This window comes from Charadrius vociferus, unplaced genomic scaffold (genome assembly GCF_000708025.1).
Source record: "Charadrius vociferus isolate BGI_N301 unplaced genomic scaffold, ASM70802v2 scaffold183, whole genome shotgun sequence".
Lineage (NCBI taxonomy): Eukaryota > Metazoa > Chordata > Aves > Charadriiformes > Charadriidae > Charadrius > Charadrius vociferus.
Genome location: NW_009648250.1, coordinates 4,349,229 through 4,365,907, shown reverse-complemented (window position 1 = coordinate 4,365,907; position 16,679 = coordinate 4,349,229). Strand labels below are relative to the sequence as shown.

The 16,679-nt window shown below is 41.0% G+C and overlaps 1 protein-coding gene across 1 annotated transcript in view; it reads left to right on the top strand.

Moving 5' to 3' along the window:
- Positions 1-16,679, top strand: part of ARHGEF28 (Rho guanine nucleotide exchange factor (GEF) 28) — a 136,039-nt gene that overhangs the window by 81,339 nt on the left and 38,021 nt on the right. Inside the window, exons 9-17 of the mRNA XM_009884307.1 lie at positions 2,660-2,790; positions 5,195-5,496; positions 7,930-8,074; positions 9,341-9,452; positions 12,008-12,088; positions 13,047-13,086; positions 13,650-13,770; positions 15,159-15,291; positions 15,659-15,714. Of these exons, the coding sequence (XP_009882609.1) occupies positions 2,660-2,790; positions 5,195-5,496; positions 7,930-8,074; positions 9,341-9,452; positions 12,008-12,088; positions 13,047-13,086; positions 13,650-13,770; positions 15,159-15,291; positions 15,659-15,714 (1,121 nt within the window). The remainder of the gene's footprint in view (positions 1-2,659; positions 2,791-5,194; positions 5,497-7,929; positions 8,075-9,340; positions 9,453-12,007; positions 12,089-13,046; positions 13,087-13,649; positions 13,771-15,158; positions 15,292-15,658; positions 15,715-16,679) is intronic.

The window sequence follows — 16,679 nt, the reverse complement described above, 5'->3', positions numbered from 1 at the left end:
CATAGCGCAACGTGAAGCCCAAACTAACCTGCCACCTTTTGTCTGATCATTTAAAACCCCAACAAATATTTATTTAGACATCTCACCTTTAAAAACAGACTGACTGTAGCACCACCAGAAAAACATACGACATTTAGCAGTGATAATCAATAAAGATGTACTGATGGAAAGTACTGCAGATAACATATTCTGGTATGTCTGGTATTTGCAGCAGCTTTCGTCAGGAGTTGTTACTTAGGTTGATACTCTCTTACAGAATGTTAAAATAATGTGAAATGTATTATTTTAAAATAATGTAAAATAAATAAAATTGTGAAGTAATAGGGGGATTTTGCTGTTTCTGGCTCGGGACATGTAATTCATAGTGCAGTCCATTAACTGACTGTAGAGACCCCAGCAGTGGGGACTGTTGCTGAAGTCAACAAACTGTTTCCATAGGCTCGGGTTTACGCCGTGATTTGTGAATGCCTAATGCCTAGGCTGTTTTTCAGGGGTATGTATTGAACCTTTGCAGCCAAGCCCTGGAGCTGAATAGCACCCTTGCCCATTGTACCCAGCGGATTTATATACAAGAAGGAGTGTGTGCTGGGGAAGGTAATAAGCATACGAGAAGCAGTGGAGAGCCTGACATTTTTTTTTCTTCCTGGTTGTTGGCTTAAGACCAGCCCTTGGAAAGCTTTACTTGCCACAAGAAAGTACTGCCAGTTTTGCCAAATCACATTTCTGTACGATTTTAGCTGCCAAAGACTGATGAGCTGCTGTAGAAAACAATGCTTTTATACTATTTGTAAACAAAGGCTTTGGGATCTTGGCAGACATAAGGAAATGGTTTGTAGCTTTAGCAGTTCTCAAGATGGCAGTCACTAAAATCATGTTAAAATTCCTGAAGAAGGGAGAAGCAAAATGTGAAGTGTAAGGATGTTTTAATGATATGGGACCCCGCAAGGCCTGCCAGGACTAGAAACCAAATAGTTCATAGTGTGCCATTTCTAAGTGGGAATTTCCAGTTTTCTCTAAGTATAGAGCTTACTTATGAGTAGCCTTATGAGATAGCATCTTAACATTAAATAAATGATGTGGTGTAGCAGTGCAGTTTTGGCAGTCGTCCTGGACTTTTTTTTTTTCAACGAAACAAATGCCCCATATTCTGACAAATGTAGTTTCTAATCCAGTCCCATTTCTTCATTATAACTTTTCTTGCACTCTGATGGCCATAGGCATCTTGGATAGGGCTTTGACCAACCTGATCTAGTGAAAGAAGTCCTTGCCCATGGCAGGGAGGTTGGACTAGATGATCTATAAAGTTCCCTTACATCCAATACCATGCTATATGATTCTGTGATCTTCCAAAAGCAGTTACATTGCTTTAAGAATATCGACTGGAGAGAGTCTTTAGTGTTATCTCTTCCTTTCCACCTTTGCAGAAAATAAATTTCTGATGCGGACTAAGAATGGGTTTTTTTCATAGTTTTCAATAACAGACAAACAGGAATTAAGTTTATTGAGAGTTTTGGTTTTTGAGTTTTGAGTATGTTTTGCTGGGTATAATACTTTCTTCTATCACATCATTCTCATTCTTATCTCAGTGCACTTCCAATGGCAATGCTTGACTTACAGCATCTTAAAATAAAGAAAATTACATTACAACTGGTTTTCTTTAAAAGCCTGTTTTCACACAGTTTAGAACAAGACTGGTTTCCACTTTGTCAAGTTTTGCTCTCAGAAGTTAATATGAGGGCTTGACTACCAGCTGAAATGCTGGATTGATGCATGCTCTTCATACTTACAAGCAGCTTTAAGAGAAGTGAGCCTGCAGGACAGACTGACAGTGTTTCCATAGCACTTGGTTAGGTTTTCTGCCGCTCAATTCCATGAAATAAAAGTCGCAGCCCATGCTGCTCTTTATAATATTTGCAGTCATGAACACACTATTGAAAACTAAACTCTGAACTTCTGTTAATGATTTCTGGTGAAACTGATAATTTCTCATTTCATTACCAAAAGCTGATCAGACGCAGTCTTCATCCCAATTGTCTTGTTCATGGGGCAAATCTTGATTGATTGCTGTCACCCTGTAAAGGCACTATTAGTAGTATTTTATATATATCACTTTTATGATTTTGTTGCTGTTTTTTTTATTTTAAGAACAGTAATCTGCTTTATTGGTTTATTATTAGTATTTATGTTGCTCCCAGTAGGTAGAATGCTTTAGGAGAGTCATTATTTGACTGCAGTTGAACAGTATTCCACTCATATAATGTATCAGAAGTTAGGTATTTAATGTATAGGCCAGAATCATGCATATTTCATCCCACCCCATAAATCCTGTCCTATGTTCTTCAGCCACAGATCTCTACAAAGTTCTAGGTTGGGTGGACAGTTTTGCTAAGATCCAGGAACACTTATTTTTAAGTTACGTGAATGATTCTGTGGTACCTTTTAGAGTCTTGTCAACTATAGGCTTCTTGGAACATATAGCGCGCATTAAGCAATTAAGAAATGGGCAGATTTCTGAGTGGCCACACAAGTATTACTCAAATTGTAATCCTGAGATCTGGTGCTTAATGTTTAACTTTGCCATTTTTATGACAGTGTGTATACATGAGAAGTAAATGGTTTGAGATTTAATAGCATGTTTGCCACAATTTCTTTTTTCCAGAGCAGAGACTCTCTACTCTTGAAGTTCTCAGGAAATTCAAGGCACCACCTACTTTCTTTGCTGCAACCAGACATTCTGCCATGCTGAGTGGAAGCGATGAAGTATATGCGAATTGCATGGTAGTAGACCAAGTAAGCTTTTGTGTGAACTTTTGGCAAATTTTTTGTCGTCTTCTGTTAAAGTAACTTATTTGTGTGATAGTAGGATCTTCTTGATCTGTCAGCAGCAGTGTGTGGCCAATTAGTAAAGCTCTAAAATGAAAACAGTAATACCTTACGCTTCTCAGCTGTATTTTGTAACCCATTTATGAGGTCCCTTTTAACAGATTCAGTTGATAGGAATTATTTTCCCTAGTCTCTAGGGACAACTCTAAGACTTACTGTCTTTTCTGTGTGTTTGTAAGCTAAATAGTGTTTACTTCTTTCTAAGAGATATTAACACAATGTAACTTGCTCCTGTGCACTTCAGATTTTCTGAATTCTATGTACCTTCACAAAAGAGATGAATTTGCTGATGTTGCCTAATTTCAGAAGTTAATTATAAGCTGCTAGCTAAGTTTAGAGGCTCAGCAAAAATGAGATATTGCTGAAAAAGTGAAGCCGATGTCTACAACTGACACGGAGCATTTGGATACTGGAGATCCTGACTTAGCATTCATGTTTCTGATTTATTTGTCACCTGCACTGGAGATGAGCCAGAGTGTCCAGACCAAATTATATTTTACATCACCATGTTGCACCTGAAATCCCTTCCCCACGGTCGCACTCAGATATCATAACTTCGTCAGGGGGGACTAGTCCAACTCTTGTGGATAGTGGTTGTGTGTAGTTAAAACAGCTGCCAAATTCTGGTGGCTGGTAGCTATGTTTCAGTGATGGTTGAAGTGACTTATTTATTTGGGCTCTGACTGAGGTGAAACTTGGAATACAAGGGTAAGAAGTGTCCAGACCATAATGTTAGAAGAGGGCTGAGATTTTGCCAGTGTGATTTTTTTTTCCTTTTTTTTTTTTTTCCTTCCCTGAAGCACTTCAGCCCCTGCATTCACTGCAGATCCAGTTCGTTGTGTCAGCTGAGATGGAAGTTTCAGTCAGAGGCCACGATGTTCAAAATGCACTTAAGGTTACTGAGAGATGCATGAAATAATAACGTAGGAGTGAGCAACTGGCAAGGGACTATATATGCAGTCTGTGAACCCTTGATTTCAACAATATCCAGGTTGGAAGGATAGAGCTGCAGAAGCGCAGATCCATTACAGATGCAAATATTACCTGAGTGTATTGCTGGGGGGTCCTTCAGGTTGGATTACTAAGCTTTGCTTAGTACATAGCTGCACTCAACTTTGTTAAATTGCTGACTGTGGCCAAATTCTTCCCTCAGCACCATGCAGCAGGAGAAGCAGCAGCTGCCGGAGGAGGTCCTTCTGGTGCTGAGGGGAAATGCTGCCCAGGCAGGAATAACTTTGAAGGGAAGAACAGCTGTGTAAGACGTGGAAGAAGCATTTTAGCTTCATGCATCTCATCTGCACAACGCCACGGCAGTACTTCCAGAGTTGCATGCGCTGTATCTGTGGATGCAAATATGGGCTGCTGTAAAAATGCCAGCAGTTCTTTCTGTCTTTTACTGAGAGAAACATAATTATGATGGGGATGAAAATGCATCTCAAGTGGGGTCAGAAAGGAGGAATTCAACAATCTGAAAAGACCAGGGCTTTGGATACGCTTGCAATCCTTCCTTTCTTTTTGCTTTTATGTAGGTGCTTTTTGGAGGTTGAGTGTTTTTGCTGGCCGTGTGACTTTTTACTATTGTTCAGTGTCTTTTAGTTAGTAGCATCTACAGTAAATTATATTTTAATATCTTATGCAGAGTTGACAGTAGAATTCAACCTTAGGTGCACAAAGATTTATTAGTTGCCAGGGTCTAAATCCTGATCCCTGTACCTAAGAAAACATAATTCCCAACTCCATTCCTGTCTCTGTGCAAGAGGAGACAGGATTATGTGCATGCTTCATGCCCATAATTGCTTAATGGCAAAAAATAAAGATTCCTTTCCCTTCCTTCCCTGGAGAACCTCTGTTCCAGGTCAGGTATTTTTATCTCAAAGCTTAGGAAATTGGTGCTGGAAAATGAAAAGTGCATGATGTGTAGGGTGATCTTTCCAAATTAAACTGGACAATGTTTGAATTCTCCTCCATATGTCTCCCACACTAATGTAATATGCGTATTTTTTGATTGACTCAAGGATATTTTTTAATAAAAGCTATAAATATATGAATTGATACATTTAGCAAAAGGTGTAAATATAAATGAGAAATCCATTAGACTTGTAAATACCAGTTCATGACTACTCTAATTATGGAAAAAAGTAATGCAAGGTCTAGAATCTCTTAGCCATATAACTTTCCTTCAATTCATGTCCCGTAAAAAGTAACAGGGCAAACATATAATCATAAATAAAATGGCAAACTAATCTGTTCCTTACTCCCTGACAATACATCTTGTTACTGCCTCTTACCAGCATTCATTTTTTCTCTGCAGGCTGGAGATTTAAAGACTAACTTCGATCATGGAGATGGCGACAGCAGTGAAACATGTCTGAATCCCACCAACTCAATCCCGATGGCTAAGAGCTCTTCGTCTCCCTCCCTTGAGGAGAATGACCACTATATATGTGTTCCAAATGAAGGAAATCAAAGGCCAGTGAAAAATGGAGAAAATGCAGATTTAACACATACTGTTTCACCTTCTGATCTGTACGGAGCAGATTCATACCTTCCATTCAAGACCCATGGATTTATTAAGGATCGGGGCCAACTTAATGCTGACATGAAAAGAAGAAGGTATGGAATTTACTGGTGTAACCAGAATAAGGATTATTTATGATAACCTTTTATTTCAAAAGATGAAGCAGAATCTGGAGTAATAAATACTATTACTAAGGTAAAATCACTGTTTTCAGTCACTGATACTTAAATTGTCCTAATGATCTGTTTTCATAAAATAGTTATGAAGACATTTTTAACAAATAAAAGGTGTCTTCTAAGACAATTCAGTTTAATACAAACATACTTTTATACTTTTTTTTCTCGTATGTGTTCTTTAAAAGAAAAAAGAATCAGCTGTTTTTGTCGGAAACCAGAATTTCACCCTAGTTTTCCTCAGTTACATTTTCTGTTAAGACAATAGTTCAAAATCTGTTGAACTCGCTGGGAACCTTTCCATTCTTTGCACTGGCCTGGAGAAGGACTAACTTATTCCTGATTGCATGTATTTTTTTACCTCAAAAGACACAGTGCAGAGTACAGATCACATTTCCAATAGGCTCAGACTGTTTCCTGCTCTTTTGCTGGTACACGTTTGCTGCCAGCAGAGTCAGTTGTCTGAGGACCGTCCTCCAGATGGCTTTAGGTTATGCTGGGAACTGGTTGGCTTCAGGAATGCAGAGCTTTGGAGATTAAACTGTAATTTTTGTATTTGACAATTCGTAAAATTTCCTTGATAAAAAGGCTTTATTGCTTCTCTGGGTAGAAGAGACATGAAATCAGTTCCTTTTTGTACAGGAGGAAATTTGAATCTGTCTCCCACCTTCCAAGAGTGTTTAGACTAGTTGGAGGTAGGGCATCAGATCTATGTTAAAACAGTAAGGAAGGAGTAGTGTCTGTCCATTGTCAATTGAAATGGGCAATAACATTTTCTCTACCTTAATTTTGAGTTTCTTATGCAACTACGAAGTCCTTCTAGGAGGAACCTTTTAACACAGATAAGACAACAAACATCAGACTAAGAGTTGATCTTTCCCAAACCTTTTATTTTTGCTAGCTACGGGGATACCATGTAAGTTACTATAAATAATCTTCTTCTGCCTCTCTGTCATAAACATTTTTCTGCTATACATTTTTTAAGACCTAGGTCAGGTATCTATGTGTGAGCTTTAAGAGCTTATAAAAATTTTCAGAGACATGTGATTGACCTTAATGTGTCAACTGTAAGTGACCCAGACATTACACATAAAATAAGACTATCAGTATTTAATTCCAGCAGCATCTTCCTTGAAGTATCTGAGGTGATGTGGCAAGTTACTTAGCAGATCTTTAAACCAGCTTTTTATGTCAGAAAAATTCCCTGGGTAAGTTATCCCCATTAAGACACATATGCTTGTCTGTTGACATAGACATGTATTGCTTTTCCAATTTTAAAATGTGACAGTAGCTGATAATGCAGTTAAATGACTCGTTTCTCAGACATCACATGGGCTATTACTAGGAAACGTTGCGAAAGATGGTCTCCAGAAGTGTAATAAGGAAGTAGTTTTGGACAGTATTGATAGATTTGCCCTTCGACAAAGAGAATTGCAGTGGTGTGTGAAGGAATTGTTGTGCTATTATTCCTGGTAGGAACTCTGGCTATTTAGAAATACCACACATAATTTGAAGTTTTATGTTGTAAGGCTGGTATGTTATTGCAAGCAGTCAACCGTTCCTTCCAGTCATTCTGATGAAGAGACCATGAACTTGCTCATGCAGCTCATGGGACCCATCCTAGGAAACTCTGGTACTGCTGAGAAACCTTACTGTACTCTCCTGCTCAGGAACCCTCACCAATCAAATAGTCTCTAGGTATTTGAAATATTGATTTAGCCAGAGATTTTTCAGTCTCTTTATAGTCCTATGTGGTTTTAAATTTATATCTTTAGAAATTAATCTCATAAACTGTCTCAGACCCTCCTTCATCTCTATTGTTAGTTTTCTCTTCCATGCTCCATCAAGTCACAGATGTAGAAAAAATGTCTTGTGAATAGCCACATCATATCTTTCAAATACACACACTCATAAAATATCCATATATACCCACATATCTTAATACTGAAATCTGAGCTAATTGTCTCAGTTCTCCTTATCATCTATATAGAGAGGAAGGTACATGTGTGGAACAAAACGTCTCTTTTTAAGGGAGATGCTGAATATGGATCTGAAAGTCATCCTCCAGAGGTGGCTGACTGTGGTGGGAGTCTGTGTGATCATAAGCAATGCAAATGTCTGTACTGCAGATCCACAAGGTTGGGTCTGACGAGTCCTGTACAAAGTGACTGAGTTCCTTGACCAGGTGACTGCAAACCTGAGAGGGGACTCAGATCATGACTTACCTGACATAATCATGGTGTTTTGGGTTGTCATTGATCAGAGTGTACAGCAGTATCTTTGCTTATTGCATTAAGGTTGAGATGAAGTATTACTAGAATTCATGGGAATTAAAGACTTTGTTGTCTGCTTCAGTTCGAGTCTCGATGACCTTGAAGTAGACGGTGGAAGTGGAGGTGTTTTGGACAGATCCCACGTTCACTACCCTCCCCTCAGCTCTTCAGAAGCCATGGCTTGTAGCAGAGATGGATTAGATTTCTCTACCAGTCTGCAGCACAAGGTATTTGATACTATCTTGGTTTGCATTGTTTTCCTTTTAAGTACATCACTGAAAACCTGTGAGAAATACCTGAATCTGAAGGGGGAAAAATGAGTTCCCAGTTGGCAGTGCTAGTCCCTCTGGAGAGAAGCGTGCCAGGGTTGTGGAGCAGAAACTCCCTGGTTGTGCCCCGGCTCAGCAGCAGACATGGGAGGGGTCCATCAGACATTTGCTTCAGCTTTGAAAAAAGTATAATTTATCAGAAGTGTTTCAAAGGAAGTATCTTGGGTTCAGTGAATCAGCATTTTCTAACCAAAATGCATTTAGTGAGGAAATGTTTAACCAGCTGTCATTATGTGAAAGGGTAACAGCTTTGTAAAGTATAAAAACAGCCTGCTGCCTGTTTTAAAACAATTGCCAGACTCGGGGAAATTCAGTTGGGCTTTGTGCGTTGACCAGTGCAAATATCTCTTCTTCATTATGGTTTTCTAAAGTACCCTGGCTACATTCATTTTCTTTAGACCATGGTGCCATTTCTGAGATCTTCGGACACATACATAAAGGTATTTTTTGATCATAGGGTTTCTTATGTTTTTATTAGACAGACTTCTTGCCAATGTAAAGCTTTATCTAACCTTCAACAAGTGATTACATGAAGCAAGAAAAAGAGTCCAGCACAAATATTAAATTCTGTCAGGGCTACATTTAAAAAAAAATAGGTAAGCAGTAGGAGTAGGGGGTTTCCTTTCAAGCCTTATCATTGACATATTTGGGATTGGAAAATCTTTTCATGCACAATAAAAAAAAAACACAGAGAGGAAAGAGAAAGAGGCTAACTCCTTTCTCTGGAAACTTTGAAATCAGTAATTACCAAGGCAGGGTGTCAGTCTCCAAGAAATATTTTTGAGGCATTTAAGTACTAAGATTAATGGTTCCCTTGGTAAAAGAAGGTATCTCAGTCATCAGATATAATGGCCAACAGCACTGTTTGAGTGGCATCTGCCAGCAAACTGGAGAAGAGTGTAAGCTTTCTTTTAGTCTAGCTTGCATCCACAAATTATTTCCTGTAATATACAAAAATTGATCATAGTGGAATTATGACAGACTTGCTAAGAATTCAAATGAAGTCGTCAAAAATTGTACTTCAACTTAAAGCTTTAATGAAGCCAAGAAAATGTATGTGTGTGCGGTCAGCTCTCTTTCTTCCAAAAATTCTGTTACTGGTTTATTTTGTTGCTGACGCATTTCAAAACAACACAAGTTTTAGTTTGCTGCAATTTCTTGTAGGAATGCACGGTGTCTGGGATTCGGTCGCGGTCCTATTCCTGCTCCTCACCCAAAGGTTTAGTAGGAAGACCTCGCATTCCTCGGGACTTCGCAGTTGAGGATTCAAATGAAGGTCAGTGCTCTGGCTTTGCACCTGCACAGCCTCGTCCCATACCTGCCTGCTTCAGGCGCAGTGCTGACAGCTTTACTCGGGCCTGTCCTATACACAGATCTCACCAACTTGTGTGAAAGCAGGGTTCGGTTGCCTTTGGGCACCCTTACCATCCTCCTTCACTCTTCTCCCATCTACTGCCCTGTCACATCCTCCCTTGATACAGCATCTGATACTCGGGAGGGCACACAAACTGGGAGAGCACTGGTCAGAAAAAGTAATTCCGGCAAGGGTGATAATCTTCTTTTTGGAAGATACTTACTCCAGCCTCCTATTGCATGCCTGGCAGAGACCATGAGGAAGCTCAGGATGACACAGAAGAGGCATCAAAGAGGCCGGATGGCCCCAGGTTCTGTAGATACCAGGGAGTCTCTGAAATGTGGATGGGGTATTGTCATCTCCACAGGCTGGGGAGCAAAATCCACCCTCTTCGTGAAATGGAGTCAGAGACGTCTCTGCAAGAAGCTTGTAATGTTTTACAAATTGTTTCTAACATGCTTTAGTTCTAGACACATAGTTTCATATTTAGAAGACAACCTACACTTTTCACAATGAGGGTATGGGTTATATTTGAAAATGACGCAAAACGTGAAATACACATACTGTGCTTTTCATATAGATCACATCACTTAAAAAACACTTGCCTTTCAAGAGACCTGGCCTCTGCCCCTATAACCCTGTCCATTGCCATACTTGCAGCTTGTCTCTTCCTGCAGTATACCTTTAGCTTTCCACTAGTCCTGAGCAAGAGGCAGGAGATGTAAGTTACAGTGAACCAGATGGGATGGACACCCAGAGAAGTTGCAGATGCCCCACCGCTGGAAGTGTTCAAGGTCAGGTTGGATGGGGCTTTGAGCAACTTGATCGAGTGGAAGATGTCCCTGGCTGTGGCAGGGGGGTTGGACTAGGTGATCTAGGTGATCACGGGGCTTGAACAAGAGGAAATGGCCTTATGTTGTGCCAGGGGAGGTTTAGGTTGTATATTAGGAAAAATTTCTTCACCAAAAGGGTTATCAAACATTGGAAGAGGCTGCCCAGGGAAGTGGTTGAATCACTATCCCTAGAGGTATTTAAAAGATGGGTAGATGTGGTGCTTAGGGTCATGGTTTAGTGGTGGGTTTGGCAGTGTTAGGTTAATGATTGTACTTGATGATCTTAAAGGTCCCTTCCAACCTAGCCAGTTCTATAATTCTGTAATCTTTGAAGGTCCCTTCCAACCCAAACCATTCCATGATTCTAAGACACTGAATGTAAAAACACACAGAAGTTGTGGAAATACTACCATTAACTATGAAACCAGTTAACAAATTCAAAAGCTGATGGGAAGGTGGCATGGCGAAAGATGATCGGCAGATGTACAGTGACTGCAGACATCTTTTTGCCTTAAGAAACTGTGTTAAGCAGTGCAGCAAATAACTTGTTTGTGATTGCTCAAATTCACTGTAAAATTCCATGTCCCCTTCTAAGGCGGAGTATGTACGGCAGCCTGCAGCACTCAGCTGTGTTGTATTTTTCTGCATCACTTAATGTATTTGTAACCATTTTTATCCAACAGATTAGGTGAGAAGTCTTTGGCACAACAAGGCAGAAGAAGAAGAGGGAGCTATGTCACAGAAGTAGTGGATGGCAGATCAGCGAAGCCCTATGGCCTGTGCTTAAAAGTTAAAACAAAATTCCTTTGACCTTGCAGCTAGGGGACTGTTGATGTCACAGCCCATTAAGCTTCATGCAGGCACTATTACATGCTCTGACCTCATCTGGGCTTGGGCTTGTGTCCTATTCATTCTCTCTCCCGTTCCTCCTGGGACAGTCAGTGCTGGACCTTTACCTTGTGGAGAAGGTGGAAAACCTTTCCTGTCCATGCCTTGGAAACAGGCTGTTCTGCAGCCCGCACCGCAGATGCAGTGTGCTGCTGGGAGGGAGGGTGCTGGTCTGCTGAGGTTCCTGCTAGTACTTCTCGGCCACTGGCACCTCCTGCCTTGTCCCTTCCTTGCCAGCATTTTGCAAGGATGGGAGCATTGAACAGAGTGTTTGGCAGCTGGCGGTAGTGGTGACTGTGTGAGGCAGGCACAGCTGCGCTCGCTCTGAGCAGTTGCGTCTGGGTACGGGGCTAGCCCAAGACCTTGGTCCAAGAAATTAGGTCAGATAATTCATCCTGATCTCTGTGGGCTGTAGTGGGGTTCTGTCTGGGTCTGTGCAGGTGTCTGCACACTGAAAACCTACCCCTTCCCCTCTGCCTCGCTGCCACTGCTTTGGACATCTTGCTCAGGGCTTAGCTATGCAGGAGGGAGCCACAACTGACCCTGTACATCGCAGTGAAATGTAAGCCAAAGCAGATGAATGCCAGATGGCAACAGGATGGCCTTTTTCACACAAACTATGAGAAGAAAGTGGGAAATCACTCTCCATTTCTGATGGAAGCTTTTCAGTATGCTCAGGTTTAAAACAACTCCCTGCTTTTATTTGAGAAGGTACTACCAGGCTGTAACAGTAAAGGATTTGTCCCTGCTCTGTAGATGGTGTGCTTATGAACAGTGGTCGATCCCTCCTTCAGGCTCTTTCACTCTCTAAGTCAGTGTCTCTGCTCCAACCTGGTAGTAAGTATCTCAGTGCCAATCCCATGGTGCTGTTTTGCATGAGGCTGTCTTCATCTCCCATGGGTACGTGGCCTTCGTTTCTTCTGAAAGCATCCCGCGGCGCAGGTTGTGCCTGGCAACTAACGGAAACGCCCTTTTAGTCTCCCTGCTTCTTTGGTAAATATTCGAGCTCTCGCTAACCTGAAGTCTACGTTTGTGTGAAGACACGCTGATTCAGCAAAGCGTGTTTAAGTTTAGGCAGGTGTCTAAGTACCTTTCTGAACCATACCTGTGGTAGCTTTGCAAAAAATGTCTGCAAAACGGAATGGCTTCTAATATGGAAATGGTAAAATGGCCTCTATAATTTTTTTTTTCCTTCCAAAACAACCCAACTGAATTATTTATCTTTTGTTTTGCTTTTTAGACAATTTGTTACAAAGTGTCTCCTTGAGTCCTCTCTACTGTTTCTAGGATGTAAACTTGTAACACATTACACATCCTGCACCATACATAGACTAGTAATATTCCTCTTTATGTAGAGGGATTTAAAATTTTTTAATATTATAGATAAAGCTGTGTAAGACAGGTAATTGAAAATGTTAGAAGAATGTAATTAAGAATTTTTACAACAAATTATGTAAAGAGCAAAATGAAGTGTGAATCATTCAAGTCTGGGTTGTTAAGAAAACCGAAATAATTATTTTTTGTTATTCTTAAAAGCAGACTGTTTTCAGAGGCTGGCATTCATTGATACCCGTCTCATTTCTGGCAGATTCTGTCAACTAAAGAAAGCCTAGTGGGCAGCGGTCTTACCCTAGGAAAAGCTGCTTCTAACATATATACGTTTTTGCTTTCCTAATTTTCAAATGATGTTGCAAGCCCTTAACGACAAGCTTATGGCCTGCTGGAGGTTGTGCGCCTCGAATAAACCTGATCGACCTTGCAATCTGAGTGCCTGGTAACTCTTTATGTCTTGCAGAGCGAGCGTACAGTCTGCCCGAGCAGTGCCGAGAGAAAAGGTACGGGACCTTGTGACGCACCTCCCGCCTTTGGAGGCGGCGGGAGCGGGTCTGTGGCAAGAATGCCATCTAGGGAGCAGAGAGGGGAAGAGGCCTCCGCACCCCTCCCAGAGGGGGCTTTTAGCGGCGATTTAGGGGAGCAATCCCTGCCCAGGGGATCCGTAAGCCCACGCTTAAACCCTGTGCTGAGCCCAGCCCCGGCGCACGTCCTGCGGTGGGGATTTATGTCTGCTGCTGCGGGACGTGCACGGTGGGGATGTGCTGCTCTTTGTTATAGGAGCTCCTATCCCCGGTGGGAACATCCAAAACACTGTAATAAAAGCAAGGAAGCTTTAGATACCAACCGTGATCTTAGGTGACCTTGTAACACATTGCATATTCAGAGTGCTCCACGGGCTAGTGTTACTAGAGGGACTGCAGTCTTTTTATTACATCAGCTAAGCCCACAATAAAACATGTAATTGTAAATGTTAGGTGAAATAAGCACCATCCAGATTCTGCTTTGTTTTAAGGCACTGTTCCCACTGGAATTATTTTTTTTTTCCCACTGGTCTCCGTTTTAGGATTCAGGAGGAATGGAATAAATATATTGTACCCTCAAAAAATGAGCCTGAAAAATGTAAAGTGAGTCGGACTTTCAGCTTTCTGATGAACAGAATGACTAGCACACGGAATAAGTGCAAGGTAATTTGGGATTTGTGTCTATATTATTATGTATAATTATGTCACTGTAATTAATTATAGATGAGAATCTAAATTTTTATGTAAAGATGTTTATTACAAAACCACATAAGTAATAGGAAGAAACTTCTATCTTTATTTTTTATTTTTAAAACATACATGGGATGCCTTGAAATGGCTTTCATATTAAAAACCAGCTTTCCTTTTAAACAGTAGCTTTAGCTGAACAATATCAAGTATTTCCCTTGCCATTTTTTGATGTTATTAATAATCTCATTTGATGATTTAGCCAAAGTTTAAATGTATAAATTGCCTTTAAGAAATAATTTTCTTTGCGAAATAAAACTAAGTATGGGCCTGTTCTTGCAATTAATCTTAATAAGTAATTGAGTCTGTAACTTCTACATTGGTACATAATCCGTTGAATTTGCCTTATGTGAAGTTAATGGGACCTTTTGCATGACTAAACACTGCTTACTCTTAAAAGAGTTGCAGATTCAAGGCCTGCATGGTCGAACATACCATGGAAGGTAGATTAGAACATTTGTGGTTTAATTTTGAGACATCTGAAATTTAGATTAATGGCATCAATTAGCAGCTTGAGATGTAGATTTGGTCTACCGGATCTTTCCAGCTGTCCTTTTGGCAGTTTTGCAGGCTTTCTAGTATGCCCTCCTGTACTTTAGGATATCCTAACATAGGGGGATGTGAAGATGGTTGCCTGAGGGGATATCTTCAAGAGTGGCAGAACTGGCTGTGAACTGGCTGTGAACATGTATGTCTGGTCCAGCAGCTGTACATTAAGCTGTGTGTGCGTGGTCTCCTAAAGAGTAACGACCAGGGCTGCTCGGACAAACGTGTACTCACACCAACAGGAGTACTGTAAAAATAGGCAAAATTTATTAAATTCATTAACGCTCATTAAAAATAGGTTATTTCTAATATCTCCTAAAATCTAAAGACAAATTTTCTAAATTTACCTAAGTGCAGCTTTAACTGCAGAGGCACGAGTTTGCACATATACCTCAGGGAGATGTGGGCATTGATATTTGTTGGTGTGTGCTGTGAGTCAATAACACTTCTTAAATTTTATTTTCTGGTCCTCCCCTTTTTGCAGCTTTATAATTGTGTTTCTGCCAGTCTTCCTTGATAATGCTGGCTGGCTTAGCTGCCAGTGAAAGCAATGCCTGCATCATTTTAGGACTTGAGTGATGTTGGATGTAATAATATAGTATACTGTTACAAGTCTTCCAGGACAGGGAATAAATGTTTTAGAGTAATTTGCTCTTAACAGGGAATGTTTTAGTGTTTTCAAGATTGTATTAAGTTATCTTTTTTTCTAATGTGTCTTTTTCTTTTCTTTTTTTCCGCCTCTGCTGTTGGGGATGAAGACAAAAAATAAAGATACCAAAGATAAAGAGAAACTGAATAGGCACAGTTTTACAAATGGGACCTTCTCAGGGGTTATCCCATGTATGGCCTGTGAAAAGGCCCTCGTAGGAAAGGAGTCACTGCAGTGCTCTCGTAAGTAGTCGCTGGCTTTCGCGTGTGAACTTACAGTGCTCCGAATCCTGCTTTGAGATCCTGCTTCAAGTGTGTTGTTTCAAAGAGAGACCTGGCCTAGATTTGGATGTACCTTCTTTATGTAATAAGCGGGAGAGGGAGGAAGGATGGCAGGTGACAGCTTCAGGAGGGACCATAGCCATCTCCTAGCCCCAGCATATTAGGCAAAAACTTCTTCCTAGCCAGGGGCTGTAACATCAAGGCATCTTCAGGGCTACTTTAGTAAGTGGACCCGGAGGAGGGAAGCAGGTGAAGCCTCCCAGTAATGTTTTCTGCAGGCCGGGGACCCTGTTCTGTGCCAGGCTTTGAAACGTACCTTCTCTTTCAGATTGCAACGTGATTGTGCATAAGAGCTGCAAGGAGTGTGCTCCTGTGTGCATGAAGGTAACCTCCTATACCGCACCGTTCATACTACAGCATATCTGCTTTCCAAGGGATCTAGAAACATTATGAAGGAAAAAAGAAAGTGCGCACAGCCTGGCCAGACCCAGTGGCTGTATGCAAAGGGCTGCAAGGGTGTCAAAATGTCTAATGTGAGCAGCGGAGCAAGCACTGTGCTCAAACAACAATTTTTAGAAGGGGGTCAAAAGTGTGTTTAAAGAGATATTCCCATTTTTGAAGAGTTGCAAGCTCAAATTGGGAAATGGTGTGCCTGGAGGGATGCAAAAGGGATTAAAAAGAAAGGCTCCTCAAAACCACAGATACCCCCTTGTGTAGAAGGGGGAATCCCGTATGTTTGGAACAATGGAAAGCAGAGATGGAAGGGACTTTGGGAGGTGACCTAGTCCATCTCCTCACCCTTGAGCAGACTGACTTCTAGGTAACAATTTGGGCATATGTTTGTCTGACCTGTTCTGGACAATCTCTGGAGGAGGAGATTCCACAGCCTGCCTGGGCAGTCGCTCCCAGTGTTCAGCTGCTACTGCAGACAGGGAAAAATCAGCACTAGAGTTGATGGATAGTGCCTTCTTTTAAGTAGGAATACACACATGGTGAGGTTCTTATGACAAAGACATAATTTTCAAAAACAGATATGTAAGGCTTCTGTCCTCATGGAATGAAATGGGACTTGCAGAGAAGTGTGCCACAGTGATACAGGTCATTTTTCAAATTAGTGGAGCACGTCTTCCTGGTGTAGCTGGGTTTTGTGTCATGGTGACTTGCAGGGAGAACATTTTTCCATACAGATGCTTCAGTGTAAACAAGTCTTAAACTGGACGTCAATCAGGTATTTTTATTTATTTTGGTTACAGCTGTCACATCATAGCCTTGCACAAATTTCTGGGTAACTTTAGGGCATTAGGACAGCTGAACTTGCAGTTTTAATTACTGGGGCTGGTGGGTTATTT